The 15,512-nt window shown below is 43.8% G+C and overlaps 1 protein-coding gene across 1 annotated transcript in view; it reads left to right on the top strand.

The window, feature by feature from the left end:
• The window catches only part of AFF3 (ALF transcription elongation factor 3), a 280,917-nt gene that overhangs the window by 195,880 nt on the left and 69,525 nt on the right, over positions 1-15,512 (top strand). The window contains exon 9 of the mRNA XM_064445545.1: positions 5,717-5,757. Within this exon, the coding sequence (XP_064301615.1) occupies positions 5,717-5,757 (41 nt within the window). The remainder of the gene's footprint in view (positions 1-5,716; positions 5,758-15,512) is intronic.

Genomic DNA, 15,512 nt, shown 5'->3' with positions numbered 1-15,512 from the left:
AAAACATGCCTTGGAGTGAAAGATATCCACACAATGAACTGGGGCTGGTGGCTGGCTTGGTCCCAGTCTATAAACACCTGCTCAGAGAGCAGAGCTGTGAGGCTGGAAGGCAGCTCCATCTCACAGGCAAAGGTGTAACTTCCAGCACAAGAAGGTGCCTATAAACAGAGTTGGACTAAACTCGCATCTTAACATGGAAGGTCAAACAACTATGTGTGTGGTTGGACTGAAGTGGGTTCGCCGTAAAAGGATGTATCCAGAATTCTTGCTCTAGGTCCACAATGGCTCCCAGATCTGAGGCAGGAAAAAAGCTCTGGAGAGTCCTATGGCCCCAGTTAAGGTGTGCAGTCAGGTTGTGCCCTTCACAAAATTTTCTTCCTGGCATCACTAGTTTAGGAATAAACTGCATTTAAGCTAAAAACAAACAAAACCTTAGGAAATTAAAACAGAATCAACATGGAAGACATATGAAGAGTGAAACGAGAAAGAAGATATAGAAGTATTTGTTCTGATCTGGTTCCCAAATGGCAGTATATAGTAATGACATCTTTCCTTAACCCTGATTCGGAAAAGTGCATCTACAGCTCGCTAACTGCAGTCCACTACGGGGTGACATACAGCAGTCTGGGGGGTTGCTAATATGGGACTCACTCAGGGCGTAGATGGTTCACTTTGCAGTTCCAGGGCAACACCTACCACCCGAGGAAGACAAACAAGATGCTCTGGAAGCAATGCAATTTACTCGTGCACAGGTAGTACACATTGTTACACCATCGCTGAAGAAATGGTTCACGTTCTCACCTTGTGTACACCTGCACCATCTCAGTGAAGTCTCTGGTATAACTGCTGTAACTCCAACTCCATACAATTGCTGTAACTGAGCTCTCTTGTGAGAACAGTGATTAATCCACAGGACAGGAAAAATGGAAAACAAAATGTCTGAATCTGCCAACGGTCAATTTATTGGCTTTTATTTGCCAAAGCATGCCATGGGTGAGGTATATGAAAATGTATCGACAGTCAGCCTGCAGCGCCTCCAAGACACTCTTTCAAGCCCAGCAGAATGTTCCGCAGTGGTTCTCATTTGCTTCTTATCCAAAAATGCCTGCAAGCCCAGCAGTTTATGAAGCAATTCCGCTCCAACCAGATTAAAAAAGAAAAGAAAAGAAAAAAAAAGAGGTATTTCTGGGGGCCACTCTTAACACTCCTGTATCTCCAGCTCAATAGCTGTATTCAACCCGTTCTGCTCACTGCTCAGTCCCAATTACAATGAACTAGCTCACTGCTCAGTCCCAATTACAATGAAAGTATTTAATTTCCTCTTTGATTTCCCTTCAACAACAGATTGCAACTTGTGACACTTCAAGTAATTTTGGTAGCTCATTTAACACACACTGAAACCTGAATATCTGCTGATTATGTTCCCAAGCTCTGGCTCATTGCAGTAAAGGACAGAGAAAGGAGATGCAATTTCTTGAGACTGAGAACCTGAACATGATTTCTGCTGGCTGAAAACTTGTTTTGTCCCACTAGTCTTGGGGTACAGCTAGAATCTTTCATGAATGATTAATGAACTATAGGCAGATCAATGAAACTCTGCCCTAAATGTATCTATAACCAACTCAGGTGGGGGACAAAGAAGTCTAACCAGCCAGTATCCTGTAATCTACCACTCTTGATGTAGTGAAAAGAGTAATTAATCTCATTTACTGTGGCTGGTTTCTCAAGCTCAAGTGCCTGAGTCATCTAAGTGATTTTTTTTTTCCTTCCCTGCTTCCTACTCAGCATTGAAGTTAATATGTGGTAGGTTGGCTTCCAGCATCCGTGTTCCTATAGAGGAAAACCTTCCTCCATCAGTAACCCCACTGATTCTAAGAACTGAAAATTCAGGATCATACTCATTACTGGTGAACACATTGAAGTATAACTCAATCACTTATCAAGAGAATATCAAGCTTCCCATAAATCAGTTTTCAGTGGTAAGTCTTGGAGATCTTTACATTCTGTCAGCAACATCAAACTTCAAAATTATTTCTTATCCCCTATTTCTGTAACCAGCATAGTCACTTCCAGGAATAATAAAGACTGTAGAACGTATCCTTATCTTTCTTGATGGATGATGAGTTGGTCTCAGCAAAGTTGTTAACGATGTAAAATAAAATGCAAATTAAATAGCACAATCAAAATCAAGCTATTAAAAAAATAGTCATGCAGGCAGTATATGATACTAAGTACCACCCTTTTGCTTACATTGTTACATAGATAATACCAGCATATTAGAAACATAATAAATCACAGAAAGCTGTTTCCCTAGCCAGGAGTTTCTCAAACTATGGGTCATGACCCTCCATGGGGATTCATGAATGGTTTTGAATGGGGTCACAAAAAGCTGTTCGCGAGAAGCAAGGGCAGACATTTCCCCCGAAGTTGAGCAGCCCAATCCTCTAGCAGGGGAACAAGAGAGCAGACTGCAATTAGTGGCTGCAAGTATTTATACTTGCTAGGGAACTGCTAACTACTTTTAATTACCGCAGCTCACTTTCTCCAGGAGAGGGGAGCAATATAGGCTAGAATTAAAATTGCCGGATAGTTGCTAACTGCCTTTCATTGCAGGCAATAGATCTGTTTCTCCAGGGAGGAAGAGTAAACTTGCAACTGGATCTTATTCCCCCATCATTTAGAAATGGGGCCATTACCAACTCAGGGGGTGACACAAATATGCAGTCAAACACGGTTGTATTTTCAAACTGTGTAAGCAAGAAATCAATAGTCTCATTTATAGAATATGTGACCACCAAGAAGAGAGTGAGGTGCCCCATGCAATCTGCATTGCATCCTGGTGAAGAAGGACATTTATTACAGGACTTAAAATGAGAAGCTAATTGAAAAAGTAGAATGATCTCACTGAAAAGCATTAGCACATTTCTCTCTGCTGCCCTGCCTGTCATCTGAACCGACTTTCTTGCCCAGAAGGGATCACCTTTTCAAAGCTGTTAACGACTGGATGTACCAAGACGGGAAGAGAAGACTGGCACTTGAAGCTGCAGTCCCATGCCACATGGCCTGGCCTGGTTAGCACTGACGAGAATCCTCTCCTCTTCCCTCCCCAGGGGAGCTTTCACCGAGACTGGAAGATAAAGTATTCAGCGGTTCTCCTTTTCTCAAAATCAGTGATTTTAGGGAAATACAAGAGGGATATGCACCCCACATCCCCATGTTAGGGGCTTTTAGTGTCACTAAAGTCCATGTTTTCTTTCTTGAGATCTCTGTAAGGTACATGAGGCCTGTGGCTACAGAGCAGCCCGTGTTCTTGAGTGCACTCTGCCTATGGCAGCCATCACGTACCTTGCTCCAGAAGTGCTCTGCAGCTCCCCAGAGGGAGTGAGAGCCATGTCAGGTGAAAGCAACCTCACTGGCAGACATGCCCTTATCTCAGCAGCAAGGCTTTCTACTGCACGCTGTCCGCACAGTCCTGTTCCCATTCTCACAGCGCACCCTGCGATGCGACACCCTCTCCCTGGGGAAGCCGCTCAGAGAAGAGATCCAGTTTGCAAATAACCTGGGTAAAAAGTAAAAGTAAAAAAAGAAGAAAAAATGTTATTTTTCAGCTGGATTGGTTTCCAACCTGTTCCACTGTACAACCGCATGAGCACCTGTGGTGGCCTGAGCCAAGAGTGGGAAACATTAAAAGTGCTGTTTAGCACTGCCACGTAGTGGCTGCTTGTGAGGGAATGACTAGGCCTGGCTGCTGGCTGGAGAGAAGAAGACGTGACCTGAATGGTGTCTACACACTTGGCCATGGAAAAGGGTGCTGATAGTGAGAGGACGTTCCTGAGTTTTGTAGGCAAAGGCATAACACAGCACAGGGGTCAGCATCAAAGCTGCCCAGCTTGAAACTCAAAATGGACATAGCTTCCTGCTAGTGACGGCGGTTAGGTGTGGGATGAGATGAACTTGCATTGGCCCAGGGAATTAAAGAAGAGATTAAGCTATAAGACCTACATTTTGGGCCTCTCCTGCATTTGCATACAAGAAGTGGGATGAAAATTGTTGTAATGAGCCCTTTGCAGAGGAGAGAGTAAAAATGGTACCAGCCCGCTGAACTGGAGAATGGCTGCTCCCATTAAGGCCTGCGCTGTACTCAGTGGTGTGGATGGCGTGGACAGGGTTGTATCCAAAATGCGTGCAAATAGGATGACCTACAGGAGACAGTGAAAAATATCAGACTCCCCATATTATTTTTCTAACACTAAAACCAGCATGTTCATACCATGGGCACACTCCCACTGCAGAAAGTTAATGCTAAGGAAAAACCCCTCTTGTGATCCATGCCAGCCAAAGGGGATGCAGCATAGCCTTTGCCTCCTGACGATTTGATATGTGATACAGAGCAAACTACTTCTCCTCAGGGAATCCAGGAGCCCCAAGTTATTCCAGAAAGTTCCCTGAGCAGAAATCGTGCTGCCAAAATCAAGTAGAAACCCTTCCCAAAGTATTTCTGCAGGGATCCACTCGGGATCTTTTCACACCTTTCTGTGAAATGCTCCGTAACTGCAGCTGCAAGTCAGGTTTTATCAAGTTTTTCTTTGCAGCCTGTCAGCAGCACTTTGACTAACCAACCAGAAGGGTTACCGCCATGCTCCCCAGTGCTAAGCGGGATGCCTGCAAGCTGTGTGGCTTGTTCAGTGATAGGGATGCAGCCCCCAGCAGCCTGAGAAGCCAGGGAAAATGGTTTCAAAAACATAATTATTGATACCTGCAGAGAGAAAATCAACTTTTAATTCCCTACCCCTTGACTCTTCATACTGTTTAGCTTTGTATCCTTCCTGTGCCAGGTGAGGCACAGCCTGGACAGGTACAGCTGGGAAGGGGACACTCTCAGCAGTTCCAAATAGAATGGAGGCTTTAAAGTAGATTTTCAAAACATTATGGATTTCACCTTTGCTTAGCAGCTGGTTACTGTGCCGAAGCCATGAATCACACCACTTGAAGTGATTGAAGGAGGGGAAAGAATAATAATAATAAAGTGGCAAACTAGCTCAGGGATAGGCTTGGGAGCCCTATTAAACTTGAGAGGCTACGATTTCTATTCCCAGAACTGCTGGTTAACACAAGAACAAGCACCATGCTTCCCCACCCCATCCAAAGAGTTGTACTAAGCAAAAACTGAGAAGCAAACCAGCAACAGGTCAATCCTGTACTGTGTAGTCAAAAGTTGCCAGCAGATTAACATGGCAGCGCTCATGAAAAGTCTGCAGCAGCTCTGGCAAGATTTGCAAAATTTATAATTATAGCTACGGGCTTCATCGCAAAAGGAACCAAATATGTGATGATTGTTTCTGTGGAAGAATGGGAGGAGACTAATGGTAAAGGAGAGGGAGTGGGAGTGTGGAAGCGGGGAGAGGGGAAGGCAGAGAACCGAGCCCTGCTGAGTTTTCAGGGACCCGCAGAAAAAAATCATCTAAATAGAGTAGTTCAGACCTCAAATACCGTGCAGTGCTTTGACAATCTTCTGGTTTATAGCGTACTTAACAAAGTGTTCTTACATTTACTAGGCTGGAATGTCCATTTGACTATAGACTCTCTGCTACTTTGCTCGTACTTTAACATTTTGGACACGTGACAAAAATGTGTGTAACGCATTTTTTAAAGTGTTGATTGTGCTCGTAACTTTCAAGTCAGAATATAAAATAAACATCTCTGCCCTTTCTTCCAGCAGGCAGCACAGAGATCTTCTCTCCGCGTTCTATCTGACAGGTACATTTTGTCATTTTTATGAACTATAAATTGCTTTATGAAACGTTGAGCCCTATTTATTGTGGCATATAACTCATAATCGGATTTTGTCCCCAAAGTATCTGTGAACTGGGATGTTAAACATTTTGCATGCTTGGATTTGTCATGCATGTGTAGAGGTTATTACTGCAAAAATCACAGTCGTCTTGTATTTCATACAGAGTATGCAGAATCCCTTGTTGTGATACCAAACGAGAGATAAGAAACTTACTGGAGAAGGCATGAATGATGCAGTAAATTCTGAGCTTTAGAGTTTGCTGAGATATATCTGAGCTCATTTTTCAGCAATAAGTACTTCATTTATTCCGATATGTTCTCTTCTGACTTTTTCCAAATCCTTTCCCTGGGAATTACTCTTACTTTGATGAGATTCTCTGTACGTTTTATGCACAAAAACAATGCCCTTTTTTACCCCTTAAGTTTTGAAGGATTGGTATTTGGGAGGAATTTAATTCATTTTTTCAGTTCTTCTGGAACTGCAGCAGTGCTCCAGGCAGATAAGCAGGGGAGCAAATCCTTCGACAGTGTTCAGGTTTTACTCAGCTCTTTTTCAAGCAAAAATCCATTAATTTCAATGGGAAACTTGCCCGAGTGTGGAATTCAGGATTTGGGCCATAGTAAATGTTATAGTTGGGCCGTAGGTCTGCACAGGTATTTACCTTAAATGACTTTTATGAAAGAGGATTGATTGAAATATAAGGTAGCTTTCTAAGTCGGTCTTGATTTCTTTTCCAGTTTTGGGAACGGGGGGAGGGAAGGGGGAGGAGAGACTGTACATTTTAGTGCCTGTGAAAAAGAACTAGCAGATTTACATTTATCCACAAATGAGGTACTGTGTCATGCAGGCTGACACAGAGTAAATTTCCCCATGCCTTGTTGGCAGCCCCCTCTGCTCCGTCTGGCCCCCCGCCCCCCGCCTCCCTGGGAATAAGCGGTAATTGACTCTGGAAGCCAGCTCAGGCCAGGATTTCTCCAGAGCAGAGCCTGTCACTTAGGCTGAATTATATGTTGTGCATGGATGAATAACATTTCTCTCTGCTTGGAGGCTAAGACCGCCAAAATTATCAACCTTCCCCCCCCAAGTTTACAAACACCATTTTGTTTAGAATTCCACCCCACCCACCCACCCCCTGCGCTTACGGAAAAAAATACCCCAGTGAAATGTATGGGACGTGGGTGAAATGGCTGGCGCGGTTGTAGGGGCACGCAAGTATTTGCTGTAACTGGGATGAATGCAAAAGGAAAGAGGAGTCAGAGTCAGCGTTATGCCCCTCTCCCTGGAGGTGTGCAGGCTTGCTCCCCAGGCAAAACAGCTTTTGCACTTGGTGGGGGCAGTACTGTGACCAAAGAAAACGTGGGGTTTTTTTCTCAGCATCCTTCCCCTGGGCTGAATGAGGAACATTCCTGCAGAAGTGCCCCTGGTGGTAGTTAACAGGCTCCCTCGCTGTGCTTTCTGTCTCCCCTAGAAAGAAAAGTGGCAGTGATGGATAGATGGTCCCTATGGGGTGGTGAGGGAGCTGGGCACAGGCTGCCCTTGTCCTCAGGGCAAAGGGGCTGAACTGTTGCCCGTCACACCTCAGATTTTGTATTCATGGTCAGATATTCCCTTCTCTGTCCCTAAAAGCATGCCTGGAGACTACAGCTTTCCCACCTGCTCTGCAAACATTTGGCCACTGAGGCACCCTCCTCCCCTCCCTCTGGAGGGGGTCCTGGGAAGGCTGTGGGTGCACCCTATGGGGGTGCCTCCCTGCTGCCAGTAGCCTCAGTGCAGCGAACGAACCGAATGGGAGGGCAGGGGGCCAAAAACCCACACTGTGACGGCAGTTTCTGTCTGGTCTTGGCTAAAGTGAGGATGCCTGCGATATTGCTGCTCATTATTTGTGTCCCAGCAGCAACTAAGCGCACTCAGTCACACGCCAGCACTTCCCAGCGCCAAGGGAAATGGCAGCTTAAATAAAGGTCTCAGTAATTTTGCCCATTATTTTTTTGGAAAAATATGCTTCAGCAGATCCTGTTTCAGTTTTTGCTTTGAGGTTCTGTTAAAAAGGTAACCGTTAGCTAAACTGAAAGAGGAAAAAAGAGTGTTTTTAAACCTGTAGCCATTGATTTCTTTAGTGTGTTGCACTCAGTCTTGTTTTCAGAATGACACAGTAACCCCCAGCAGATTTATGTGCAAACACAAAGATTAGTGACCCAGAAGCTTGACTGCAACAGCTTTTCTGCTTCTAGAAGACAGGTTGCTCTGCACATGCACCGACTATTTTGTCAGGAAAGATGCACTGGCCCCATAAGCTTTTCATTCTCTCATGAAAAAGCCTTGGTGGTTATGCAGCACAGCTTGGTTTTAATTTTATTATGCTTTTCAGTAAAGTGGTCTAACTGTACAAATTGCTCAGTTTCTGGGACAGAAGAACAAAAGCTTAAGTCATATACCTTAATAGTATAGCGCTAGGATATCTTCAATTGTTTGACTCCTGTATCTACTGCCTGAATAGTTTTCAAATGAAGAAAAATGTCTGTAACTGAAATATTCAGTGTGTTCTGTTGTTATTTAACAGTAAGCAGTGTGGTTAAGCCAGGTCTTAAACCTGCTTAATCCCACTGAGCTAAATAGATTTTATTATTGACTCCCATGGTGTCAGAACTCTGACCTTAAGGCTGAAGTTAAAAGCTAGTTTTTTGCAGTCTGTTCCACTAACCCAGAAGCACTTGCTTGCTGGATACATTTGCAATGGAGAATGTCCAGCTGTAAATTACAGCTGTTTGTAATCATACCCAAACACAACACTCATTATTATTCTTTTGTTCTTTTTAGGCTGAAAAGCCCACCATGAGGGAGACCGCACAGTACTTAATCTACACATTAAATTTACTCGCAGCTCATATTCATGTGCAAGATAAGATTTTCCATGAAGTAAAGATTTACAGTGGTCCTAGGGCACTTTTATTCCCCTAGCTGCTTTTATTTCTCGGTGCTCTAGTGTAGGCCAAGTGGGTCTGCCTAGGAGTTTTGAACCCTTAGAGGAAAGCGTACTGATGTACCACCGCTGAATTTCCTCTGTCGTAATAGGGGAAAGATAACTCATTCACTGCGGTGCTTGGGTGGTACTTATGAGACATTCTTAATTCACAGTTGTGGTCTGTTACACTTTCTGTGTACTTACAGTGGAGGACGCAGGCAGACCCTGCTAGCTGTGCCCGCACCAAGCTCAGCACAGGTGTGTAGGGCAGAGGGAGAGCTGAACCTGCTCAGCCCAGCAGTGCTGGCAAGCCTGCCCATCCCAGCTGATAAGTCCTGTAGAGGGTCCAACTCACTAGCAGACACTGAGCATCTGGTTAATATATACGTGTCATCCAGACCTGAACTGTCAAGCACAGGCTATGATAAACCTTTTTGATTTACCACCTTGGGCTGTTGATAGACAACACTAACATCCACTTGGCAGTGTAGGCAAGCCCCATCTATGATGGTCGGTGAGTTACACAGCCTGTCTGAGCTGCCGTCCACCTTCCTGTCGGGTGGAAGGGATAGTACTTCGCTCTTCTATGTAACCATGCCTTGTCTGTCCGTGTTTGATTATGTTAGGACATTGAAATGCGGGCTGTGACAGGCACGAGCTGGTTTACCCTAATGGTCTGACCAGTTGCACTTAAGATGCTGAAGGGCAAACAAATACTTGCTGGTGTGGCGAGGGGTTCAGGGAGCTGAGCAGCAGGTCGTGTGAAGCAGCAGAGCCCCACATTGGTGGGGAGAGAGACGTTTGCAAGCAGAGGTGCTGCTGCACCACCTCTTGCGGGTGCATGCACACATTTAGCACTCAGCCAAAAGTAAAATCGAACAGGAAAGGTTGACCTGGGACAATCCAGTCCATTCCCCTGATATTGTAAGCAGCCACAGGATCAAGAATTAGTCTAGTGGGATCTGTAGCATGGCTCTTCTCCTTCAGACAAAACCATATTGAGATACACCATTTGGGTTAGGAGACCTGGGGAGGCACTGCCTGTAAAGCCTTAAGGCAACAATAAGAGGCAATTTAGACTTTTAATAGATCACTTAAGCAAGGAAGGCAGCTGTCCAAGCGGCCTTAAAATTTTCGGTGGACGGAGCCAAAGATTTCTTGTTCTCAAGTATCTGCTTGAGCTGTGATTAAGTGAAGCAGTTAAACTTGTGATGCCCTGAAGTAAGTAAATAATCCAGTGGCAGCTAGCAAAAATACGTGCTTCATGTCACTCACATACTTATGTTTGTGCTGGACGGAGGTTTTCGGTAACATCACCTTTCACACCGTGACACTTTCTCTACATGAGAAGCTACATGGTCACCTTATCAGTGGAGTGACTCAGCTAGCTGGCTGGCCGGAAAGATTTCATGACAGGTCTGGGTAATCAGTGACAGTCAAAGGGGAAGCCTTGGCTCGGTACAGATGATCTGGGTCCCAGCAGAGAATGACAGAACAGAGATCGTGGGCTCCCCAGGAGGCAAAGGTTGGCTGGAAAAGAGTGTACATGCACGGCATTCACTGCCACAGAAGCAAGCACATGGCTCTCACAGTGTTAGCACATTGCTTATATTTTCTGGATTATCTTTGCAAGAAAAAAGAGAATAGCTCTGACGGGATATGGATTTATCATTTATGCCTCATGTGAAATCTTGACTGTTTGGAAATGCTGGTGTCCCACAGTTGTAGCCCTCCTACACAGTACAGGATAGCAAAGGGTGACTGCTGCTATGTTTTGTGGCAGAAATCGTGTAGAGTTTCTCAGCCACCCTAGTTAGAGAACTTGAAGGAGAAAGACACTATTTATATAGAACACTATTTCCAGTGTTGGAGGCTGTTGTGAATTACTGAACAGGGCCTTTAGAAGAAGAGCCTGTGTGGAAGGCTTGGAGTGAAAAGGAATAGATATCCTTTAAACTGGGACTCCATTTCCCTTTATTTAACTTATTGAGTAAGATCCGTAGCACTCATCTGTTCTCTATTGGATGTTTTCCCATACCTTGACTGTTGCTGTTGTTTGTTTAGAGTTGTTCTACCATAACACCAGAGATGTGATTTGGATGTATTGCAACACTGAGTAAGAATGTGGAGCGGAGCTGTCCCAGGGAATTTTAGCAATTTTGAGCCCTAGCTAGCCATACTAAATACTGAAATTCCTTTGGTGTTTAGAGAAAGAAAAAAGAAAAGTTAAGATGTGTTTTTTCTTCAAGGAAGTGATAGCGTTTTGCGATCATGACAGCCAAACATTTTCCACCTCCCTGGGGGCAATCCCATGCATTCTCAATAGCTCCCTAAAGATTCCTGAGGGGAGGCGATCTGTTCTAGGTCTGACTAGTAATTTCTCATGTATTTTCTTTGGCTTGCCAGGCTTTTTAAGAATCAGCATGTGGATAATTACAGAATTAACGTTGGGGGAAAAGGGACAAGGTGCAGGTCTGGGGTCTTTCACATGTTAGTAAGGAGAAAGCAGGTCCCATTGCTGGCTGGCAGCATGAAGAATATGCAAAGTGCTATTGGAAAGAAGAGCGTATATGTGTGCAGCATATGAAGTGCCTCAGCATATGATTAACCTCACTGGGTATGTAGTAAATAGTAGATAACTGTGATCAAAAAAGTATTCATGTGATTTATCAAACTGAGCAACTGTGCATTTTGCAGTGAAGCAGGAGGTCAATCCTGAAATCCAGGGCAAGTAGAGCAATAGGAAATTGCAGGGACTAAGAAGTTAATCATACCGTTGGACTGCTTCCATCTGGTTTTGAAAGACAGAGTCAGTACAGTGCTAGCGAGGACGCTTCACGGCAACAGATCAGGAATTAATTTTTTCAGCAAATCTTCAGCTATCATTTGTGGTAACACAGGCTTATAAAAATGTAATTTAATTTCTTGGGAATAAATCACATAGGACAAGAAGTATGAGAGTGTTTTTTAATGTGTGTATCTGAGTCCAAAAAAAAAAAAAAAAAAAGAAAGAGAGTAGGAGAAACAGCAAAAATCCAAGAGGAAACAAACATTAACAATATGAAACCTGGAAGGCATAAATGGCTGTCTGGTTAAATTGTGCAGGTAATTGTCTTTGAAAAATCAGTTTGCAGTTGGGAAACTTCTACATTTTTATGACCCTTGGAGGCATAATCTTGTCTAACCTCTCTGTCCATCTTCATCAGCATGGGTCAAAGGAGCACTGACTTAAAGTATTGTTGAATTGATGCGCTGAACACCACTCCCATATATCATGAGTACATAGCTATGGGCAGTGAATTTGTTAATTAATTCTGTTTTCCTTATTATTGATATTACTTGCGATATTTCAACGAGACTTGAACATTACGCGCCCTTTGGGCAATGACAGTCCCCCTAAGCAATGAACGTGTTGTAAAACAAAGGGGATTTTAACCTTGATAGTAATTCCAGTAGCTGAAACTTGCTTTATTGGAAGAGGGAGGAGGGTAGTTAATTGATAACGTTATGCTTTTCTTTCTTCAGCAGTGGGATAAAAGAATAGAGACCTGTACTATGAATGATGTATTGTGCTATTTTTAGTGCTATGCTACAAAAGTGAAATATTATAAATACATTTGTATCTATTTCCTGGCAGTCTGAAGAAAGAGAGCTCAGGTTTACACAGCACCAATAGCAGGAAACAAGGGACCACGCTGTTCCCACAAATGACCACACTTTCATTACCACCTCATTTTAAGAAAAGCTGAAAATCAGTAGCAAGCAGCAGCACCTCAGCCTGGTCCAGTTACAGGACATTAGCTTGGGACTTCTGACCTTTGTGTGTTTGTGACTCATGTCCTAGCTGTAGCTCAGGGAGTCTCCAGGGTGGGTGCATCAATGCAAAGGAGAAATTTCAGTTCCCTTTCAGTGAGGCAGTAGTCCATGCAGCAGATGGAAGGAGATCCCTCCCTTCAAGCTTTAATTGCTCGGTAATCAGCCAGGCACAACAGGGTGTTCTGGCATCAGCTCTGTGGATGACATGCTCGCTCCAGTCAGTTTTTCCTGCCTCTTGCAAAGGTGGTTTAGAAATCCCAGCTGAACTTCTGAGTTTGCCTTTGTCCCTGGTAAGGTTATCTGCCTACTGCCCTCTGTATTTTTTGATTTTAGTTTCAAGAGCATTTTCTGCTTGCTGTTGTTCTCACCCTGGCAACAACAGAGGCAAAAAGGAAAGGTGAGCTCTGGTTTGCTTCGGGGCAGAGCAGGTGTGTTCTGAAGGAGGCTGTCCCATGACAAAGCTGTGCTTGTGCCCAGGGTGGGCAAGGGACTCCTCAGTACAGCGTCTTCATGTGGCCCCAGTGGGGACAACACACAGTCTGTACCTTGGCTGGCCCTTTGCTCCTTGAGGGCTGAAGAGGATGCTACACAAAAGCAGAACAGTGGCGGGTTTCTTTGCAGGCAAAAAAAAAAAAAGGTGAGTACATACAAAGAAGGAGGTGCCCTTTGTAATCCCCGTGGGGATTAGTGTGTGGCTGAATTAGGCCTCAGATGCTCCTGCGAGGAGATCACATTGTCATGGGCTGAAATACTCTTCTCCCATGCAGTCTCATCCAGATGTTTCCTCCTTTTTTTCCTTGACTGCCTCAGTTTTGATGTAGGTTGCAGGAAAACTTTTATCCTTTCCCCCCTCCTTGCCTTGGAGAAGAGTTGGACTTATTCTGCCAGTGAGGAAGGGTTCACACTGTTCTAGGTTTCCTGAATTTCAGTGAAAGAAAATGTAAGTGTGATCTTTGAACAGCCTGGGTTTCCTCCCAGAGAAAAACTGGAACATTCGTGAAATCCGACAGAGCTCTTAGGATGGATGAGCAGTTTCCCACTTAGCTTTTTCACATATGGCAGTGTGAAGGTACAGCGGCAGTCCATTAGGGTCCTATAGCTCAGTGTGATCCACCAAATCTCAACAAATGCTTTACCTTGAAAAATATTGCAGCTGAAAGGTTTCAGGCATGTTTGGAAGCACCTCTAGAGAAGTCCTTGGCTAAGAAAGCCTTGGGAAAGACTCGCATCCAGACCTTTCTGAGAAAAGGATCAGATTCACAACTATTCTAGTCTCCTCCCAGACTCTTATTCCTTTGGCAATGTTTTCATCTTCCTCCCTTATCAGAATCAGTGCATACTGGGTGATATATGCAGGCCATCTCATGGCTACCCAAGATTCTGAGCCAAAAAAATACCATCTAAGTCTCCTGAGGACCACCATCTGTACTTGTAACCAAATTCCTATTGAAGAGTCTGTGAAGGGGATACTCTTCCACAGCCCCGTTACAGATCCCCATTTGCCTTACTCCCAGCGTCCTGGAGATTCTAGTGGTTGCAAAAGTCTGTTCCATCCAAGGAATTGTTTCTTTTCTTCCTCCTAAAAACAAACCCAAACAAACAAAAACCACCCAACTCCTTTCTTTCTGTGCAGTGCATTGAAATCTAGGTACTGAAGCAAGGCTGTATTCAGAGAACTTCTATGCCCTGCAGAGCTTCCAAAGGAGGGACTTGACCCAGCATTCCTGATATACCCAGATGCCAAATTAAAATTGTTGGGAGTTTTTGGCGAGCAAGGCATGTTACACCTAGCTGTAGGGCTTGAGCTGGTTAAAGAGGAATACTTTCTCCATGCATGTGAAAAGCCTTTCATGCAGACATCAGGAGGAGGAGGTATGTTTATACACTTTTCAGCCAATGCTGACAAATTGGCTTTACATGCAAACCTTTGCTTTACCCAAGTAGTTTGTGGCAGCAGGGAGCATTTTTTCATGGTAAATGTGAAAAGAAAATAGAAAAATGACAAGTTTCTGGTTTAGTTTGACTGAGCAATTTTTTTTCTGCATGAAATGAAAGCTTAAATCATGTAATATTTTTTAACATTTTGAGTCCCACAGTAATTCTCTTTGTGGTTCATCGATGGCTCTGACCAGTGCACACTAGCAGTGATTCTTACTTTACACTGACTCTAGGCTTCGAGTTTAAACCCAAAGAGACTCTGTTTTAAACTTCAGTGACCAGATTTTCACTGGTACAAAATGAAATAACTTCACTGATTTCAGTCACATTTTCCCATCTTTCACCCACAAGGATTTGACCTTAGCACTCTGAAAATATTTCCAGCTTTTAAAAATCAAAACCCTACCTATTTGCACTCCAAAGGTTTCACAAATGAATTGTTTTAAAGGAACACACCTGGTGTGCAGTTCAGACATCAGGATCTGGTTACGGTTCCACTTCAACTCAGCCTATCTACCAGCTCCCTGGAAACCCTTGCTGGCAAACTGATGAGTAGGGCCGCAGGGAAGGTATTTGGGCTTCTGAACTACTGGAGCTTTTTTGATGCAAACCAAGACCCCAAAATCTCAAGTGGCTCAGTTGCCAAAGTTGTAAGGGTTTTTTGCTCAGTCAACATTTCCAGGAGGTAATTTTCTTTACAAATGATCAGAACAAACACTTTCTGCTTTATTTTTCATTATTATTGCTTTCTTCTGGGGTTCTGTTTCATGAGAAAATTCAAAATTGGAGAGCTTTGTTCCAATTTAGAAGGGCATGAAATTTCAAAATCCTCCTCAAAATGGAAGACCCTCCTTCTCTCAAGGACTCTATTTATAGTAGGATGCCCTTTTTGCAGTCAGAGTGGGGCCAGATCATATTATGACTGTGTGCTCTCATGTGTTTTTAACTTAGATGTAAAATCAGGTCTGGCTTGAAACTAAGTGTAAAGAGTCTAAGTTCAGA

Source organism: Phalacrocorax carbo, chromosome 1 (genome assembly GCF_963921805.1).
Source record: "Phalacrocorax carbo chromosome 1, bPhaCar2.1, whole genome shotgun sequence".
NCBI lineage: Eukaryota > Metazoa > Chordata > Aves > Suliformes > Phalacrocoracidae > Phalacrocorax > Phalacrocorax carbo.
Note: the sequence above shows the minus strand (reverse complement) of the source record. Positions and strands in the feature narration are given on the sequence as shown.